The sequence below is a fragment of the Vulpes lagopus genome, chromosome 24 (assembly GCF_018345385.1).
Source record: "Vulpes lagopus strain Blue_001 chromosome 24, ASM1834538v1, whole genome shotgun sequence".
NCBI lineage: Eukaryota > Metazoa > Chordata > Mammalia > Carnivora > Canidae > Vulpes > Vulpes lagopus.
This window is the reverse complement of record NC_054847.1, coordinates 44954404-44973180: the sequence shown is the minus strand read 5'-3', so window position 1 is coordinate 44973180 and position 18777 is coordinate 44954404. Positions and strand designations below refer to the sequence as shown.

Below are 18777 nucleotides of genomic sequence, written 5' to 3'. Positions count from 1 at the left end.
CAGAATGTGATCATGGGGTCCTGGGATCAAGTCCCACATCAGGCTCCCCACAGGGAGCCTGCTTCTCCCTCTGCCTATGTCTCTGCCTCTCTATTTCTCACGAATAAATAAACAAAATCTTTAAAAAAAAAAAAAAAAAGTCCCCACTAGCCTCAATTTAATTCTACTAGGCAATTCTACTAGGGCAGAATTACAAGCAAATCAGACCAAGATCTTCCCCTTCTCATCTCAGTGGCCTGGAGGGAAGCAGTAAGCTAGGCGTAGTCATTCAAGATGTAGAGTGTCTCACGGCTACTGTGGTCTTTAAATGTCCTGCAACTGACCTCATCTAAAAAGATCCAATTAGAACTAGAAATCTGGGTGGTTCCATTTAAAAGGCCTTAAATTCTTTAATATGAAAGTTTTCTAAATCCAAGTGACTCAGAGACAAATAATGTTAACAATTTAGAAAGAAAGTTCAGTGCCCTCTCCTGTGACATTCCACAAAGTTCTTGAAGTCAGATAAAGTACTATCATTTGTATTCCTTGAATTAGGAATTCTTGGTCTGCAAATTGCTAACCAACATTTCCCCAGGTGCAACAGGCATGATTTCTTTAGTCTGAGGAAAGGGAAAGGCAAGTAATTTTTAAAAAATATTTTATTTGTTTGGGGGGGGGGGGGGGGAGAAAGAGAGAGCATATGAGCCAGAAGGAGAGGCAGAGGGAGAGAGAGAAGCAGGCTCTGATGCGGGGCTCAATCTCAGGATCCTGATATGACCTGTGCCGGAAGGCAGATGCTTAACCCACTGAGCCATCCAGGAGCCCCAAGGAAAGCAATTATTTGAGGGACTGGAATAAATGTGTTTCCAAAGCTAGACCATATAAATACAGAAGAAAAGGAGCAAAAGACGATGCTTCTTTATATTGACAGAAGTCAAGAGGCCTCAGTGAGGGTCTAGCGTTATCAACGGAGAGGAAAGTGGGTAGTAAGGAAAAGAAAGAATCATCTTTGACAAATGGGAGGAGTAAAGAGGCTAAGAATGATATCTGAGCAGGTTCCATAAATAGAAAATAATTCCCAATGAGGTAATAAGAATGATACATAACACACTGGGAGTATGAGGCATTGAACTCATCTCTTTCCCAAAGTCTATGAATTAGGTTGTGTTATTAACTATAATTTAGAGATGAGAACATAGTTGCAAAGAGACATTAAATTTCTTGCCCAAGATTTAACATCATTAGTATGCGGTCATCAACCCCTCGTTAATGGAGGAATTAGTTTGGTTGAAAAAGTATCAAATTGGGCAAATTGTTATAAAGGTCTAAGCCTGATATGTTGTTTTGTAGGAACTCAGTTCCATGACAGTCTCTTGTTTTCCCCCCAAAAAACAGATACTCAGAATAGCTTCCTCCTCCTATACTGATTCTTTGTAGATTAGAAACTAAAATTGAACCTCACATACTAAGGGATTATCATGGCACATTTTTAATGTAGCAAGGACCATGCTAGCAGCTTTCGGTAGAAGTTTATTTATTTAGCATGATCAGGAATAAAAATGCAGGTTTCTTGCTCTTATGAGGGGTGAGAGTGGAGGTTCTAGCCAAACTTGGGCCTAACAGGAGGTTATGCATTTTATATTTTTGTAAAGAACAGTAAACTAAGGGCAGAGCCACCTGGATAGAAAAATAGGAAATTAAAATAAATAAGTTAAATAATTCAATGAGTACATTGTATTACATTAGGGAAGTCAAGGAAGGAAAAAAATTTAAGAAAGAAGAAATGTTCAATGATGTTAACTGTCTCAAGCCACAGAAAAGGAGGACAAAGAGAAAAAATACCCACTTTGCTCTCAATGATACAGTTTTTCATTCACATAAATTGCAACTAACCAGCTTGCTCACCTTGCACAGAATGTCACCAAAAGGGCTGTAACCTACTCCTAAATATAAGCCAACCACTTACATGAGATCTATTTCTTAAAAATAGTTACCTTAGATCCACATGTTTAATGTGAGGCATTTTTCTTAAAGCTTCTAGCCTCAGGGTCTCCATACAGTTTCCAGACATACAAAGTTTATCCACAGCAGTCAATTTCTCCAAAATCTCTGGAATGTCAGTGAATTCATTGAAAGAAAGACCAAGATAACTAAGCTGATGCATGTTCTCCAACTCAGGAGGAAGCGCCTGGAGAAAGTTTCCATCCAGCAAAAATGTCTGCAAGCTAGTAAAGGAAACATAAGAATTATAAAGAGAACATGTAAATTCTACGTGTTTATTATCAACATGCAAGTTCCATAAGTATAAATCACATCATTAGGAAAAGAAAATGAACTATCTTTTGCAAAATGCCTAAGGAGAGTACCTGAAGCAATAATATACCACAGAGAAAAGATCAGAGATAAGCATCTTAATCTTTTACTGAAAACCAAAATTATGACCCATTTTCCCAACTTGGATAGGCATAATTGGGAACAACATGAACTAACTACAGTGTGAATCAGCCCCAATTCCCATCTTTCATTGTTATTTTAAATATTAAGTCTTAGAATTCAACATAACTCAGAAAATGAGAAAGTAAGCATGTCATCCCATGGGGAGACACTCCTCTGTGGGGATATTCCAATTTTAAACAAGGATATTTTAGTTTTTTACAAGATTCTAAAGAATATAAAAGCTAATAAACTAACTCTACAGAAGAGCCCAATCTCTTGCTTTGGGGCCAAGACTTACATGACCAACATAACAAGTTAACTAATGATTTGCTGTGACCCCAGTGCAGCTTCCCAGGGGCAGGGGGGTGGGGGGGTAGAGGCATTCTGAGGGATACTATGCAGTGGAGTTTAAAGTATGTACTTGTGCATAACTCCGACGGTTGCTGGGACTGCTCGAAGAGCATTGCAGGACACGTTCAGCTCGGTCAAGGTTGGAATATTGCAGACGGCTAATGGAAATTCTCCTAAATGATTATTGGAAAGATTAAGACTCTTCAACTTGGTGAACCTGTTACAATAAAGCAAAAGACAAGAAAAGACAAATGTCATAGATGCATAATGTCACATTATTTTAGCATAGCGTTTGAGATAATCTAACCCAATTCAGTTGAGGAGGGAATGAGCCCACAGAGGTTAAGTGTGCAGCCGAGCTGGAATGCACCTCTTCAGACTCTGAGGCCAGTGTTTTACGTAAAATAAAAAACATTATAATTAAAAACAAACAAACCTGTCAGTCTAGAATAAGACTCTGTTGGAGTAAGGTTTTTTAGCTTTACCTGGGCCAGCTTCATTAACACACCACTAATTGATAACACAGAGAGGGAAGGAGAAAACAGGCAGGTCTAGCTCTTCTGTAATTTGTGTTATCCCACACTATTCACAAATCTTTCTGCTTTCACTTCTCCCCAAATATTAACCTGAGATAAAAACTTAATTTATCAGAAGTACACACTCTCTCAGGGAACCAAGTTTTATAGTTTCAAATTTAAGAACCAATTATTATCATTGTTTAATCTCAACCCAACAGTTGATCCTGTTAACCTCACCCCCTTTCTGGAAAAGCTCTTCTTCGTTTCACTTGCACTATCTTTTCTTCCCCAGCCCTCTTCCAATACTCTCCCATTCTTTCCTCGTAGGTCCTTTCTTTTTTCTTCCTCATCTCTTCTTCCCCACCCCAGGATCACACAATTCTCACAGTCCTGTGCTTGACCAGTTTCTTTCCTCTCTCTACCCTGCCTTCCTTGGAAATCATTTTGCTGCTCTGTGAACAACTCTCAACTGACCACACACCGTTTCCTGCTCCTGGGCTACCCTACAGCATCTCCAGTGCGAAATTCAACCTATGTCTTTCTCCCAGACCAGCACTTCCTCCTATTCTATTTTTGTGAATGGCTCTTTCATTTCCTCAGTTGTCCAAGCGATTAAAGAAGTCATCTTTAAAGTTTTATTTCTTCTCAGTCCGTCCACTACTGACCTCTACCCTTTCTTTTTGAGATGAGAATCAGATTAGTTATTGCATTATGCTAATTATTTTTAAAACTGCCCAAGTCTCTATATTGGGCAGTATGCATAATGCCTAGAACAGACATGCATATCTTAAACATAACTCCAATTCAATTCAATCAGCATTTAAGGAAATTGTCCTGTGACCCATCTGTTGAATTTTATAATAAAAAATGCTAAGCTTTACTTTTTTATTTTTTAAGACTTAATTTCTATATTTGAGAGAGAGAGCACACGAGCACACAAGTGAGAGGAGGAGAAGGGAGGATGGGACAAGCAGACTCCTCGTTAGGGAGGCCAAAGCAGGGCTGATCTCACCACCCTGAGATCATGACCTGAGCCGAAATCAAGAGTCAGATGCTACTGAACTATGCAAGCACCCCTAAGTTTTGTTTTAAATAGCGACATAAAGTTTATTCTAAACAGAAAGGTGACAATGGGCCTATTTGACATGTTAAAAGTGACACATTTGATTTTTCTTTTACAATAGCAATTTTCTTGAATGGCAAAGTATAGACAGAATAATATTTTAAATTAAAAAAAAACTTAAGAATTACTACTAAACCTGAATAATCATTTGAAATTTGTTTTATACTTTACAATGTGATTCATTAGGCCTTCTTAAAACAAAGAATGCTTATCTTTTATTCTGACTAAATCATCTTGATCTATTCATTACGTGAGCTAGAATTACAGATTCTGTTATTCCTAGTTCAGAGGTTCTGAAAACCTGGCTAGAGGACCCTGGAAGAGGTCCCTCAGACCCTTTCAAGAGAATCCCTCAGGTCAAAACTACTTTCATAACAATATTAAGATGCCATTTGCCTTCTCCATTCTTCTTTTCTCTCAAGTGTCCAGTTGAGATTTCCACATGGTACAGGTGTGATAGCATACCTGACTGGTTGCAGAAACAGGAGAAATCCAACTGTCTTCTATTAAGATAGACATGGAAAGATTTGCAAAAATACAAAAGATTTTGCAAAAATGACACTTTTCTACATATTTAGTTTTCTAAAGTAGTTACTTTTTTCTTTTTTTTTAATAAATTTATTTTTTATTGGTGTTCAATTTACCAACATACAGAATAACACCCAGTGCTCATCCCGTCAACTGCCCCCCTCAGTGCCCGTCACCCATTCACCCCCACCCCCCGCCCCCCCTCCCCTTCCACCACCCCTTGAAGATTTTATTTATTTATTAATCACACACACACACACACACACACACACACACACACACACACAGGCAGAGACACAGGCAGAGGGAGAAGCAGGCTCCATGCAGGGAGCCCGACATGGGACTCGACCCCGGGTCTCCAGGATCAGGCCCTGGGCTGAAGGCAGCGCTAAACCGCTGAGCCACCTGGGCTGTCCTAAAATAGTTACTTTTCATTAAAAAATGTGTAGGTTAATAAGAATGGGTTTATTATTTTTTTAAATGAACATATATTAAAATACTTCTCAGTTTAGGTTTTTAATGTAAATATCAATAGATTTAATCCACATAAATAGAAACTGCTTAAGGTCTTCAATTTTTTTAGAATAAAGGAGTCTTAATATACAGTTGCCAAAAAAAAAAAAAAAAATACAGTTGCCAGATAAAATACAGAAGATAAACAACAGGTTTTTTTTTTTTAAGTGTAAAGTATGTCCCAAATATTGCATGGGACATACTTATACTGAAAGAAAGAAAGAAAGAAAGAAAGAAAGAAAGAAAGAAAGAAAGAAAAGAAAAGAAAAGAAAAGAATTGTTTTTTCTGAAATTCAAATTTAACTGGGTGCTTTTTCTCCCTTCTAAATCTGCCAACTCTATCCTGAAATAGATGAAACTGCTGTTCTAGTCCAAACAAAAACAGTATCCTACTTTCTAGATATGATTCCTCATTTGGTAGAAGTGGCCACAGTTTAAAAATACGCACACAATTAAACTGAACTTAGAAAAAAGTTCCTCTAGGAAGGAAAAAGACCTTCCCTAAAGACATTATCCAACAAGAGTGGAGATGATACAATTACACCTCCAGGACTTAACTCAAGACAGCAGATGAAGTATTTGTCAATAACATGGTGGGTGGGGAGGAGGGGCAGGGAGTATCTTCAATTTTGCAAACAAATTTACTATAACCACACCAAAGGAAAGCAGTATTAAGTTGAATGAGTAAAAAGAAAGTTGAAGAAATGAACAGAAATAAAAACAAGTAAACTCCATAGCCTATGTATATATATTTGGATTTAAAAATGGCCACAGGCTCTAAATATAAAGAAATGCAATTATTCTTTATATCAATTCAATGATACAAAAACACTACCAGACCTTACAATAAAGTGAACTGTCTTCAGTTCCAGGGGTCAAGCATCCCCGCGCAGAACAGGAGTCTGTGCTGTCTGGTAAGAGAGCCACAGCCCTCGATGACTATAGAACACTGGAAGTGGGGCTAGCCCAAACTGAGATGTTCTCTAAGTATAAATATACACTGGATTTCAAATACTTTACACAGAAAAGAACGTAAACTCAATAATGTTTTTTAGAACAGATAGCAATTTTGATATACTGCATTAAATAAGATATATTGTTAAAATTATTTTCAACTGTTTCTCCTTACTTTCCCTAATGTGGCTACTGTTAAATTTAAAATTCACGTATGTGGCTCACATAATGTTTTCATGGACAAGCATTTTCTCCATACTAAGGATATACAGAGTTCCAGACTTCTTTACCCAAATGACACCCAACCTTATTTTCAGGGCTTCCGTGGGCCTCTTCCCTGGGCCCACCTTCTTCACCTAGAGGTCCTAGGCACGGACAGAACTTGGGACAGTGTGTCCACAGACCTACAGTGAGGGCTGGAGCTAGAGACACAAAGAAGAGACATTTGGGCCCCTGGGCCAGATCTCCCAATGCTGCCAGAACCAGTGTGAGATCCTGAGAGGGGTCTGAAAATTCTAAACTTGATACTATGCTTGCAAGTTATTAAATCTGTTAAGGTAGGAGGAGAGGACATATTTTATTTAACAGTTTATTAGCTTGATTACAACTTAAATATTTAGATATATGGTATGGGGCCTCCATTTATACTCTTGCCCTAGACCTGTACATCTAAGTATCTTAAAATTTTTTCCTTCCTTCTCATCATATTCCCTACATCCCTTGTATTCCTCCCTGTGCAGCCCATCCTCCAAGTTCTTCCCAGAAAAGAACACAGTGTTCAGCAGACTTGTTTAGCAAACAAAGCATGGATTGTTTCTGAGAACTCAAGTTCTTGGTCTGAACACATTAAAATTCATTTGTTTTGGAAACTCTAACCCTTGCTCTTCTTAGAGTTCCACTTTTTCTTTACAGATGTGGAAAGCAGTCCGATTACAGGCAACAGGCATCTGCCAATTCAAAAATCCCTTCAAAGGTAAGAGGGAAGGTCCACCTAGAATCTACTTATCTCAGGTCTTAAAATGGGGAAGAGATACCAGAGGCAATGTTTAAAAGAGAGATAAGAAATCAAAATGGGGAGTGGATGACCTTTCTTCCTTTTACCTTCACTCAAAAAGAATGCAGAGGAGGGAACAAGGTGACAACATAGTGTTAGGGAAGAAAAGACTGGAAATCTCTACGTCTCCTATAAAATAAGACTTTGAGCTCTGTCATGCTAAAAGGTGAGCCCCATAAACTATGAAACATGCACAGACTCAGATTCCAAAATAAAACTGGTTCCATTTCCTCCTTTGGAAAAATACATATTTGGTGAAATATCTTAAATAATTTTAAACTACTATCACAGTTCCTTTTTCTTTCTTTACTATTACAGTTCTTAAACCCTAAAATTAAGTCCTTAAAATGAAGTTACATTGTATTTGTTCAGATTACAAATATTTCCTGATAGCTGTTCAATGTAGGTATATAGAACAGAATCAGATCATAAAATTTCACATTAATAAAAATTACTAATGATGATTGTAACAACGATAGTGGTTGGTTTAGCAGTTAATAAGGAATGACTCTTCTTGATGTTTTAGAAACTAAAAGGATAAACTCTGTAGTTTATTTTTAAAAAACATCTGTTATATGTATATACCTGTATATACATACATACACACAGTGCCAAGGCTAAAAAAGTTAACTGAAGTAGATATATATTCTTCATTTCTCAGTTATCTAAAGTGAGAATAAAGGGGCCTCTGAAGTCATTTTCTCTCATTTCCCAAGCTCACAGATAAAGAAAGTAGGCTCAGAGAAATTGTGTAAACATCGCATACAACCTGAAAATACCGCCTTTCAACAGCAGTTCTACTTCTCATCTCTCCTGCTCTTATTACATCTTATTAGAGACTTTAATATAAATAGATATCAATTACTAACAATTCTAAGTCACAGGTCAAAGAGTAGCCTCAGAGCAGAGTATGGAAAGCACTCTTTTTTAGCCTCACTTCCCCCCACAGAGAGTAGCACGCTGTAGGCAATGGAGGACTATGAATATTTTGAACACCACGTGCAATTCCATTTAAACCAATTCAGGCACTTCCCAGGGTTCACAAACTATCCAACAACCTGCAAAGTCTGACTTCACAATGTAGAGCAAGCAATCTGCTTTAGGGAAAGAGCTATAATTTGTGTCCATTTGTTCTATAATACAGCTCAAAGCAAGGGGTAAGAAATCAAGTTAACATTTATCTAGAGTCTTTATTAATTCTTAAAGCAAAGTTATGGGTGCAGTATTACAATATTACATTTAGCCAATGGCAATGGGCATTTATGGGCTTCTAGAACTTGGGTCTCGCTTAACATAAAGTTCCAAGGTACACTTGCACCTGAATGGCTCAATGGGTTAAGCCTCCAACTCTTGACTTAGGCTCAGGTGATGATCTCAGGGTTGTGGGACAGAGCCTGGCATCAGGATCCACATGAGCATTAAGCCTGTGTCTCCTTTCCCTCCCCGACTTGTGCACTCTCTCCTTTTCTAAAATAAATAAATAAATCTTAAAAGTGCAATCAACTAAATACTTGATAATCTACAGAGGCAACTCTAATTGTGTTCACAAAGAAAAACTGAAGTCCTTTCCAAATTAGCTATCCTAAGGACCATATAACAAAGTATGGTATTGCTTGCAGAAGGCAGGGCCCTTGAAATGATGGATAGTCACAAGTGGAAGGATGGTAGAATGGAGCTGACACTACCACTGCTTTGCCAAATTGATGATGATGCTTTCATTTTCATTTCCTTCTATATTTACACTATAAAATCAAAAGTATAAGTAACAACGATCCTGTATCTAGACATAACACATGCTGTGCTGTGGAGGGATTTGATATATTAATGTTCTTAATTTTTCCTTTCTTTCCCCCACTTCATACCATCACTAATGAACAACAAAGTAGAAATAGCACCTATGTTGAAACTGTTCCCGAGATAATGGAGCAATCACTAGTTTTTGTCGCTGCCCTTGCCTAGCTTCCATCTTCATCCAGACAGAGTATGACATACTAGAGTCTACACTCAGCTTGAAATGGATTATTTTCTTCAGCCACTAAATTTACCACCTATAATCTTCCAAGTTACTCCCACTACAAAAAGGAAGGGTACTTAGTTTCTTAAATTAACCTGAAAGGTTAAAATGCATCACATTTATGCATCCCATTTCCCTATCTCTATTAAACAGGTATATAGGTCTTTAAACAGATCAACTGCAGCTCTATCAGCTTATTTCATTCTGGCCTCCGAAAAGCCACTTGGGAGCAAGTGCTCCTTAGAGAATGAAGTGGAGCCATGTTTTCCAAGGGCAGCAAAGAAAAAGCCAATGTTCCTGATATCAAAGTTGAGAAAAATAAACAAATACAAATGCTGATTTTCATTCGCTTTCCCCTCTTGGGCTTGTTTTGTCATGATCATAGACACTCTCAATCTTTCTCCTTTCTCAGTTTGTATCCATTCAATCCACACTCAAAACTCAATGGACAAAGTTCTTTATGGATATTTAGGAAGCAAAACCAAATAAATAGTATGATGAGGGATCCCTGGGTGGCGCAGCGGTTTAGCGCCTGCCTTTGGCTCAGGGCGCGATCCTGGAGACCAGGGATCGAATCCCACATCGAGCTCCCGGTGCATGGAGCCTGCTTCTCCCTTGCCTGTGTCTCTGCCTCTTTCTCTCTCTCTCTCTCTGTGTGACTATCATAAAAAAAAAAAAAAAAAAAAAAAAAAAAACTTAAACACCTTAAAAAAAATAGTATGATGACTATTCAGAGACATAATAATTAGCTTTAGATCTACCTAAATCTTTAGTAATTTTCCTTTTAGGAACTGAGGATAGACTAGAAAACTTTGACTGTAAAAATAACAGTATGGTGGAAGCACTTTTGTTTTTAAACATATTCCCAATGTGATTAAATGGGAGTCACATGTTATGTTCATGAAGAGGAAACCATGCTTGTTTTACTCAATGATTCTAACAGAGAGAAATCAATATTATTTTCTGGAGTTATTATTCACTACAAGTGGGTCAATTAGAAAAAGATTCCCTGGTGACTGGATTTCCGTTTCATAGTAACAGTCTATGTTTCACTTGTTTTTTCCCTGTGGGGGAACACGCTAATACACTTTGGAAATTATTAGGCTCCAATATTAAGTAATGAAGGACCTACTCGAGGGCTGGAGTTGTAAGTCTAGCTCTGGGCTTAGTCTCCTGCTTTCCATTAATTATGAAAAGCAGTTCTCTAATGGCTCAGAGTGGCTGGACTTTAGTGGAGAGCTGCCAGACTGTCAGTGCTTGGGAATACTCACTATATTAGCTTTTAAGAGGATTGCTTTTATTTGATTACCAAAATAATACATGCTCATTTTAACAAGTCAAACTATAGAAGCATATAAAGATCACATTAATAGTCTCTCCTACTTCCTTCCAAATCCCATCCCCCTGAGTTAAACAGCATCAAGTCTAGTATACAGACTTCGAAAGCTTCTCCTCCTTATAAAACACATATGTGCATAAATAGGAGATAGCCTCCCTCCCCCATGTTTTAAATGGGATTATATCACTCACATTTTTTCTATAACTTGTTTTTTCATCTACTATAAACAAATCATCTTTCTGAGACAGTAGGTAAAAGTTTCACTCTTTTGATAGCTGCCTAATACACAGAGCACAAAGGTACCACAATTGATCCCATCCCTTCAATGACTGACATTAGGAGTACTCCCAGTCTTGTTTTGTTTTGCTATAAGGAATAATTCAACATATCCATCTGTGCATCAATGCTTTCATTTTGCAGTATTTATGGGTGCCCAATGATTTACCCATAATTTTGAAATCCAACAGGCTCTAAAAAAGTGAAAAAATTTTCACTGATTCATGTGGTGACCAAAGCAGACCTGAACTGATATATTAATGTGAATTTATTCTCTTTAGATATATAAATGTGTCTGCTTATGGAGTCCCAAAGCACGTTAGAGGTGTTACAGAATATATAATATATGTGCTATTTATCTTTAATAATCTGAAACTCTCTGAAATCTGAAGCACAAATGGCCTAAAGAGTTTTGGGTAAGGGATTGGGTAAGGGATTGTGAACCTGTATTTCTAAAAGTGTAACTGATAGGTCTAAAAATACGTATAATTTAAATTTTAGTATGTACTGCAAATTTACCAAAATGTTGTAGAAATTCAAACTCCCAATTCCTTTCCATGCTCCCTTTGCTAGCATTTAATGTGAGCATTCTTTCCAGTATGGCTAATCTGATGGGCAAAAAGTGGTATCTTTTTGTGAAGTTCATCTTCTTCAAAATACATATTCATATCTTTTGCCCATTTTTCTATTGGGTTGTCTTTAGCTTATCAATTTGTAGGACAGCTCCCTGAATATTAACTGCCACACCCAATGTCATATGCTGCATATGTGTCACATGATACTCCCAGCCTTCTGTTCATTTTCCTCCACTCCGTTAATGACTTCAGCACACATACTATTTTTAATTTTTATTTGCTCAAATTTGGCAATCTTTTCCTTTATGAAGTCTATATTTTTCACCTTGCTTGGGAAGGTCCTCTTATTCACATCCCAGAAGATGGCACAAATGATGGCACTATATTTCCTAGTATTTATGTATTCCATTTTGTACATTCAGATCTTTATTGCACCTGGCATTTATTTCTTACATGTGTTGTTTGGTAGAAATCTACTTTTTTTTTTTTTTTTTTGGTCTAGTAGTTAATTATGCCAACACCATTTTTTAAATTAATCACCATTTTCAATATTCATTCAATTTCATAACACTAGGGGAAGAGTGAACAAGAAAAAATAGCCTACTACTGTTCAAACAAAACAAAGAGAAAAGCATAGGTAAAAACAAGTTACGTTTACTTTTTGTTTCTATTTCTTTTTTTTCCAAGAGAATTTATAAAATCAAATGCCTTGCTTTTTTGTTCTTCCCAAGAGCCCACCTTGTAGCTTGGAGCCCATAAGATGCTTCAATTAAACAATTCATCTGACAGAGTAACTTGTCCCTTTTATCTGTAGAAGGATACATCTTGGAAAGAGTATCAAAGTACTTTTTAAAAAATGTGTATTAAATGTACTTTCTCTTGAGAAGGATTAGTTAAATCAGTGAGTGAAAGAGATGTCAGTTAGCAACTTCTTAATTTATCCTCCTTGCACTTTAAATTCTGATTCCTCTAGCGTGAACTTCGTCCTACAGCCTTGTTTTAATATATTTGCCCTAATCCAGGTATTATGACATAGGGCAGCCAGAGCTATAGTATTTATGTAAGAGAACAAAACAATTTGCAAAAGACTTCAAAAGCTGTCTTTCCTGGATATAGAAGGAGAGAAAGAATATTTTTTGCCCTATGTTCCTTTCAGACTTGTCTGTGGCTGCAGTGGTATAAGACACATTTAAGTTACTGGGCCTACCTCAGGATTGCTAGGAACATCTACTCTTCAGAAGTCATGACTCAGCTCCTTTTAGCTTTCACACCCTCAGACTCTGATGCCCTGGGATTGAACTCTCATTGGTGACTTCTCGGCTTCTTGGTGCAATGATTTTTTTTCCTGTTGTCCCTTCAGGACAAAGTCCACCAGCCTTGGAGCCAGTGAACACCTGCCAGGGTCTTCTGGTAGTTTCAGCATGCGTACAAATGTACAAATGCTAATGTGGCACACAACCAGCTTCTCAATGCTTGAGCCAAAATAAACAGAAACCATTCTATCTTAATCCTAATCACCATTAATGACTCTCAGTACAAGCAAAACAGGCATATCACCTTTTCATATAACTAGAAAACAAAAATAAATGTATGCATACCTTGGATAAAACTATATTTGAGAAAAATTTGCTTAAGAATTGCCATAGAATAAGTATAGCAAAGCTACAATTCACAGACATAATTTTTGCAAAATAATAATCAAGGAAATCGAGAACACTCATATTGGCAACGATTACAATGGACATATTGCTGGGATGCAAATTAAAGCATTCCCTAAAGAGAGACATTTCTATTTTAATCCTCTTTTAAAATGATTCAAATAGGAGGCACTTATTGGCACTTACTTTGTGCCAGACCTAGGCTAAGTTAACCCTATGTAGCCAGTAAGAGAGCTCCTACCCACGGGGAGGTGGGGGTAGGGAGACGAAAGGGGCAGGCTCCCATGAATCAAGGAAGTATATTTTATAGAAAATCACTCCAAATCATAAGATGGTAATCATGTGGAAAGAGCAGTCACTAGATCTACAGTAATCTACAGTAACTCTGCACTAACTAAATTCATCAAAACAATGAGTCACAAGCAGCATAAATCTGTCATTTTCTGATTTTTTATAAATTGGCAATATAATGATTAAGAAGACAAACAAGAGGTATGTTACTATGTTACAGCTAAACATATCTTTCCTATGAAATGGTTTCTTTACTCATTTTATCCATGACTATCTGTTCTCATTTTCTTACTAAGAGATCTGCCCAGAACCAATTCAATTACAACATCATTCAAGAGATGTTTAATATTAACCACCGTACTAGTAGGACAAAGAACAAAAATGTAAAAAATATTTCTGCAAAAAGCAGAAAACAGATCGCTATTTCCATTCCTCTTCTCAAAGGGGAAAAAAGGAGAAGATTTATAAAGTATACTTGGATAAACTCCCAGTTGAGTCATATATGGACATATAAAAATGAAAACCAGATAACATCTCTATCAAAGATACCAGATTACCAAAGGAGAAAGTGAACGTAAGCTAAGGTCAAAGAGAATAATTATATCATGAACATGTGCTTAGACGGGAGTAGCTTAAGCTCACATCACAAATAAACCAAGTATATCTGGTTAATAGAAAAAAATCCAATACCCAAAGTTTACTAGGTATGATAAAACTCTGAACTATCCATTCACTAAACTTTGTCTCAGTTCTTACTATGCACAAAGGTGTGTGAAGCATACAAATGTGAATTACATACAGTTTTCACCCTCCAGGAACTTAAAAATAGTTTGAGAGCAAAGCTGCTATAATACAAAGCACAAGGTGAAAACTCACTGGAAAACAAAAACAAAAATAGTAAGTGCTTACAGAAGAGAAAACTCACTTTGGCCAAGGGACACAAACAAGAGTTTAATGGGGAGATGGGGATTGAAAGAGAGAACGTTCAAATTTGGAGAACAGGATGACCTGACCGTTTCTCAAATCTAGCATATGCTGTTAAAAATGCATTTTCCTGGGTCTCATCAGCAGAGGTTCTGACTCTGCAAGGATGGCAGGGAAAGAAGGTATCTCCGTTCCCTGTAAATACCTCCATGTGATCCTGAGGTAAGTATTTCATAAATCACATTTTGAGAAACACTGATTTGGAAGGCAAAAAATACAGTTTATACTTAGGAAACACTGAGCAAATGATTGCGTTAAGCAGTAAGAACTGTGGTCTTCTTGAATTCCAGATGAAGACGCTACTACTTACCTATGAAAAATCTGAATAAGGGAGTGAAATCATCTCTGCAAGGATGCATGGCTTTGTATGTATCATGCAAGTCACAGAACACCTCTGCTTTCCTTGTTGTGCTTCCATTCTAAACACACACACATTCTACTGCTCTTTGTGGGGTGAAAGATGCATTCTGACAGAAATCTTACAATTGGAAAAAAGAAAACTATTTGGAAAGTCAGACTTGCCCTAAGGTTCTCTTGTTAATTACATTTCCCAAACACATCACCAGGGAGGGATGGGTGTGCCCTCCTTGAGAGAAGCCACTGTGAAATATCCTGCCAGCAATGGCACCATCATCCTACCCCCCCACCTCCCCACCCCTCGGGAAATGACAGCAGGTGTGTGACTCCTCCCATTCACAGCTCTGTTACTATGGAGAGCATGGTGAGCGACATCAGTATTACAGGCACTCTAAGGCATAACAACTCTCATGGATCGTTTGTTTTCCAAAGTGACGCATGTATGTGGTCAGAAGGAGCTCAGGAGTGAGCTGTGGCTGTCTGACCTGAGGCAGAGGAGAGAGGGAGAAGGGGGCATTACTGAGTTTCCCTCAGCATTCTCCCATTGGCAACCAAGGGTTTTTTGGCTTTTTTTTTCTCTTTTTTTCAGAAGTCATCAGGAACAACAGCCATTGTGCTCCCAAGTCGTGACAACACTTCATCATCAAAAACCACAAAATAAGCATCATTGGTGGGCCTCTCCCTACATGCTTATCACTGTGTCCAAGAGCTATATGCAGAGTGAAAAGTTGGTCACCACTCAGAATAACAAATACCTACAAATACTGTGTTCAACTTTAACCGCTTGCAGTTAAGTTAAAGCTTGCAGAGTATAGCAAAGAGCTCAACTAGAACAAATGGAAGAATGGAATTGGCCAGAATACAATCGCCTCACTGGAATGAAGCCAAGGCTTCTGAAGATCCCTCCTTTCTTTTTATTTAAGTGGGAAAAAAGGTTAAACATCTTAAAGGATCCCAAGAAGTCAACAGGGCAGACTGTAATTTAATACAGTCTGGCTGATAAAGAAATCTTTTGTTTCTTTCTGAGCTCCCTCCTTTACATGCACCATGTGAGGGAAGAGGAAAATTGGCTATTATTTTCAGAAATGAGGTCGAGAGCCCACAACAAGGGGAAGACCAAAGGCTACACAATCTCAGCGCCCCAAGCACTATGGAAAGGTTTTCCTTTGATCAGGGAGGAAAATGGGAATCGTGAGAAATGGAAAGCTTCCCAAGAGGATCAAAATTCCATCTGAAAAGCAAGCTGTATCATAAAGGAACTTCCAGTGTTGGGAAGAGTTAACAGAGAGAAGGGCATTAGACCTAGTCTATGAAATTCCTTACACACTTGGCAAGACTCACCAAACCCCAGTAGTGGAAATTCCATCCCAAGGTTATTCATCCCTGAGCAGCACTTGCACTAAGTGTTCTTTAATACATTGGCCATATCCTTTCGGCAGCAGTTAACTCTTGTTCACTTGTAGTATTTTTTTATATGGCAGAGCATCTTCAAAGAAGCTGAAATTGGGCTAAGTACTGCAGTTCTGTCTGGCAAATGAGCTGCAAAAACATTTTAGCATGCTGCTCCTGATTCTACTGTTAATGAATCATCACTATTCCCATTAAAAGGGAGTTTTCAGAAATTACTGATAAAAACATTAATATTAAAATCTCTCTTTAAAAACCTGGAAATGAACTTTTGGTATGGGTAAGTAATTAACATGAATAACTTGGTAGCTCTGGAATGCCAAGGTCCCCAAAAGAACAGAGTAGGAAATAAGGTCATTTGTTTTCCATTCCATGGAGATTCAAAATGTAGAATATTGAGCTTTCTTTCTAAGAAGAAGGTATTTGATAAATTCCTGGCATAATTATGAGTTTCTCAATGCTCATTTCTTCATAGCTTTCATTTTATTCCACCCACACACTTGCACACCCAACTTAACTTCATTCCTTCTCCTCACTGTTCTCCCATTTGAACATCCCTCTTCTTCTTTTCAGCTAAAACACATTTTGCTTCTGAACAGGTAACAAATCACTTCTTTCCTCCAAGTCTTTAACTCATGCTGTCTTTGACCTGGAGGTAACTGTAATCTTTACCTTATTTTAGGCTACATTATACCCATTTTATACCATAGTCTATAAGATACAATTATACACTAACTCCTAAGTTTCTTGAAATTGATCTCCAGGTGCCATACAATGTAACACGATTGATCTACAATCATTCTAAAGGACTACTGTTGGCTTAAAATAGTCACCTCAAGCACTAAACATACCAAATGGTGCCAATGTTTAAAGCATTTTTTGGATGCTCTTTTCTGAAAGTTTTAGGATCACATTCCTTTTGATTATCCTTGGTGGTGGGAAAACTAACAATTCAATACAACAAATATTTATTAAGGGGCTTGCCATGTATTACATCCTGTGGCTAAATACAGGGTGGGGGAGAAGCAGAGAGTGAAGACAAAGATAAGGAAACTCCATGTCTGATCTCAAGGAGTTCACGTAGATGGCGATTTTTGAAGTTTTCAATTGTTTATTATAAAAGGTATACTTGGTAAATGCATCAAGTACAGAGAAAGCTAACAACTCAGAAGACAAAAAGGTCACATGGAAATGGGAAATAACTAAAAGCTTCAAAAAGCAAAGGTCACTACAAACGTGCTTTGAAGGGAAGGAGGTTTCACTGGGTAGTCTCGTGGATGAGAAGCAGGAGAGGCACATTCCTTTGCAAGGTGAAGGTGATGTATGTTTAGAGAATGGTGAATAGACTCGTAGACTTTTTTTTTTTTTAAAGCAGTCCAATATCATATTGTCTGTTTAAAATCTAATGTTTCCTTTTCCAACTTCAAATCCCTTCTTACCATCTTTGTAATCTTTTCTGAATCACCTAACCCCACAGGCTGTTCTCTCATCTTAACTTCAACCAAAGAAACACATTAAGGATTAATTACCAGTCTCCCTTCCTTCTACACATGGCTACAAATACCTTTTGCAAAGAAAGAGGATATACTTAACACATAGCTGAATGAATAAAGACAATTTCCATCACCACAGTCATTCGTTCACACAGTCATTCGTTTACCACGTAGGTATTTAATGGCCCATCTGGTAGTAGATCCTTCCTCTGAGGAAGAACAGATCCCTGCTCCCTAAGAATTCAAAGCAAACAAGATAAATACAGAAAACAGTAAGAAAAAAAGAACAAAAACAAAAACCAAAAACGGTGACAGGCTGAAGTCAACTCTTTCCTTACAATCAGTACCTACACTGAAAGTCATTCAGACAAAAATTAAATGCAACATCAAATTGTTTACAAGTTGAAGCAATACTGCTATTCCTACGCATTACATCTTTGGGAGGGCAGTTTTAACTATTGCATAAAATATTGTGAAACTGTGAGGAGCATAGTAACAAAACAATAACAAAGTTCAGTATCCAAAGAAGAATGTTAAAAAAAAAAAAAAAAGTCTGAAGGTGGTAAATCTAAGGGGAATTATATTTTTTTGGCCTATTTTAGGAACACATATGGTAAAAAATACATTAAAAATTTTGTAGACATAATTTACCAAATAATTTGAAACCCCAACTTCCACTGAAATTAAAGTTAATAATCCTCCTACTGAAAAAAGCAACTCCATTCCTAGAACTTGCTGGGCCCCTCTAGCTGTGCTAAATTTGTTTCTCTATACCAACTCACCTATAAATAGCAAGAGCTGGAAATCAGATTTGCTTCCCTTATTAATGGGTGGAAGTGACAGACAACCACCAGCCATCAAAACAACTGAAACATAATCAATTTGTATTTAAGAGAGTGATTATTATATACTTTGTCTAATTTTCAA

At 37.4% G+C, this 18777-nt stretch overlaps 1 protein-coding gene across 1 annotated transcript in view; it reads right to left on the bottom strand.

Moving 5' to 3' along the window:
* PHLPP1 (PH domain and leucine rich repeat protein phosphatase 1) overlaps nucleotides 1-18777 on the bottom strand; it is a 208016-nt gene that overhangs the window by 53179 nt on the left and 136060 nt on the right. Inside the window, exons 5-6 of the mRNA XM_041739968.1 lie at nucleotides 2837-2983; nucleotides 1974-2204 (exon numbers count right to left, since the gene is read on the bottom strand). Of these exons, the coding sequence (XP_041595902.1) occupies nucleotides 1974-2204; nucleotides 2837-2983 (378 nt within the window). The remainder of the gene's footprint in view (nucleotides 1-1973; nucleotides 2205-2836; nucleotides 2984-18777) is intronic.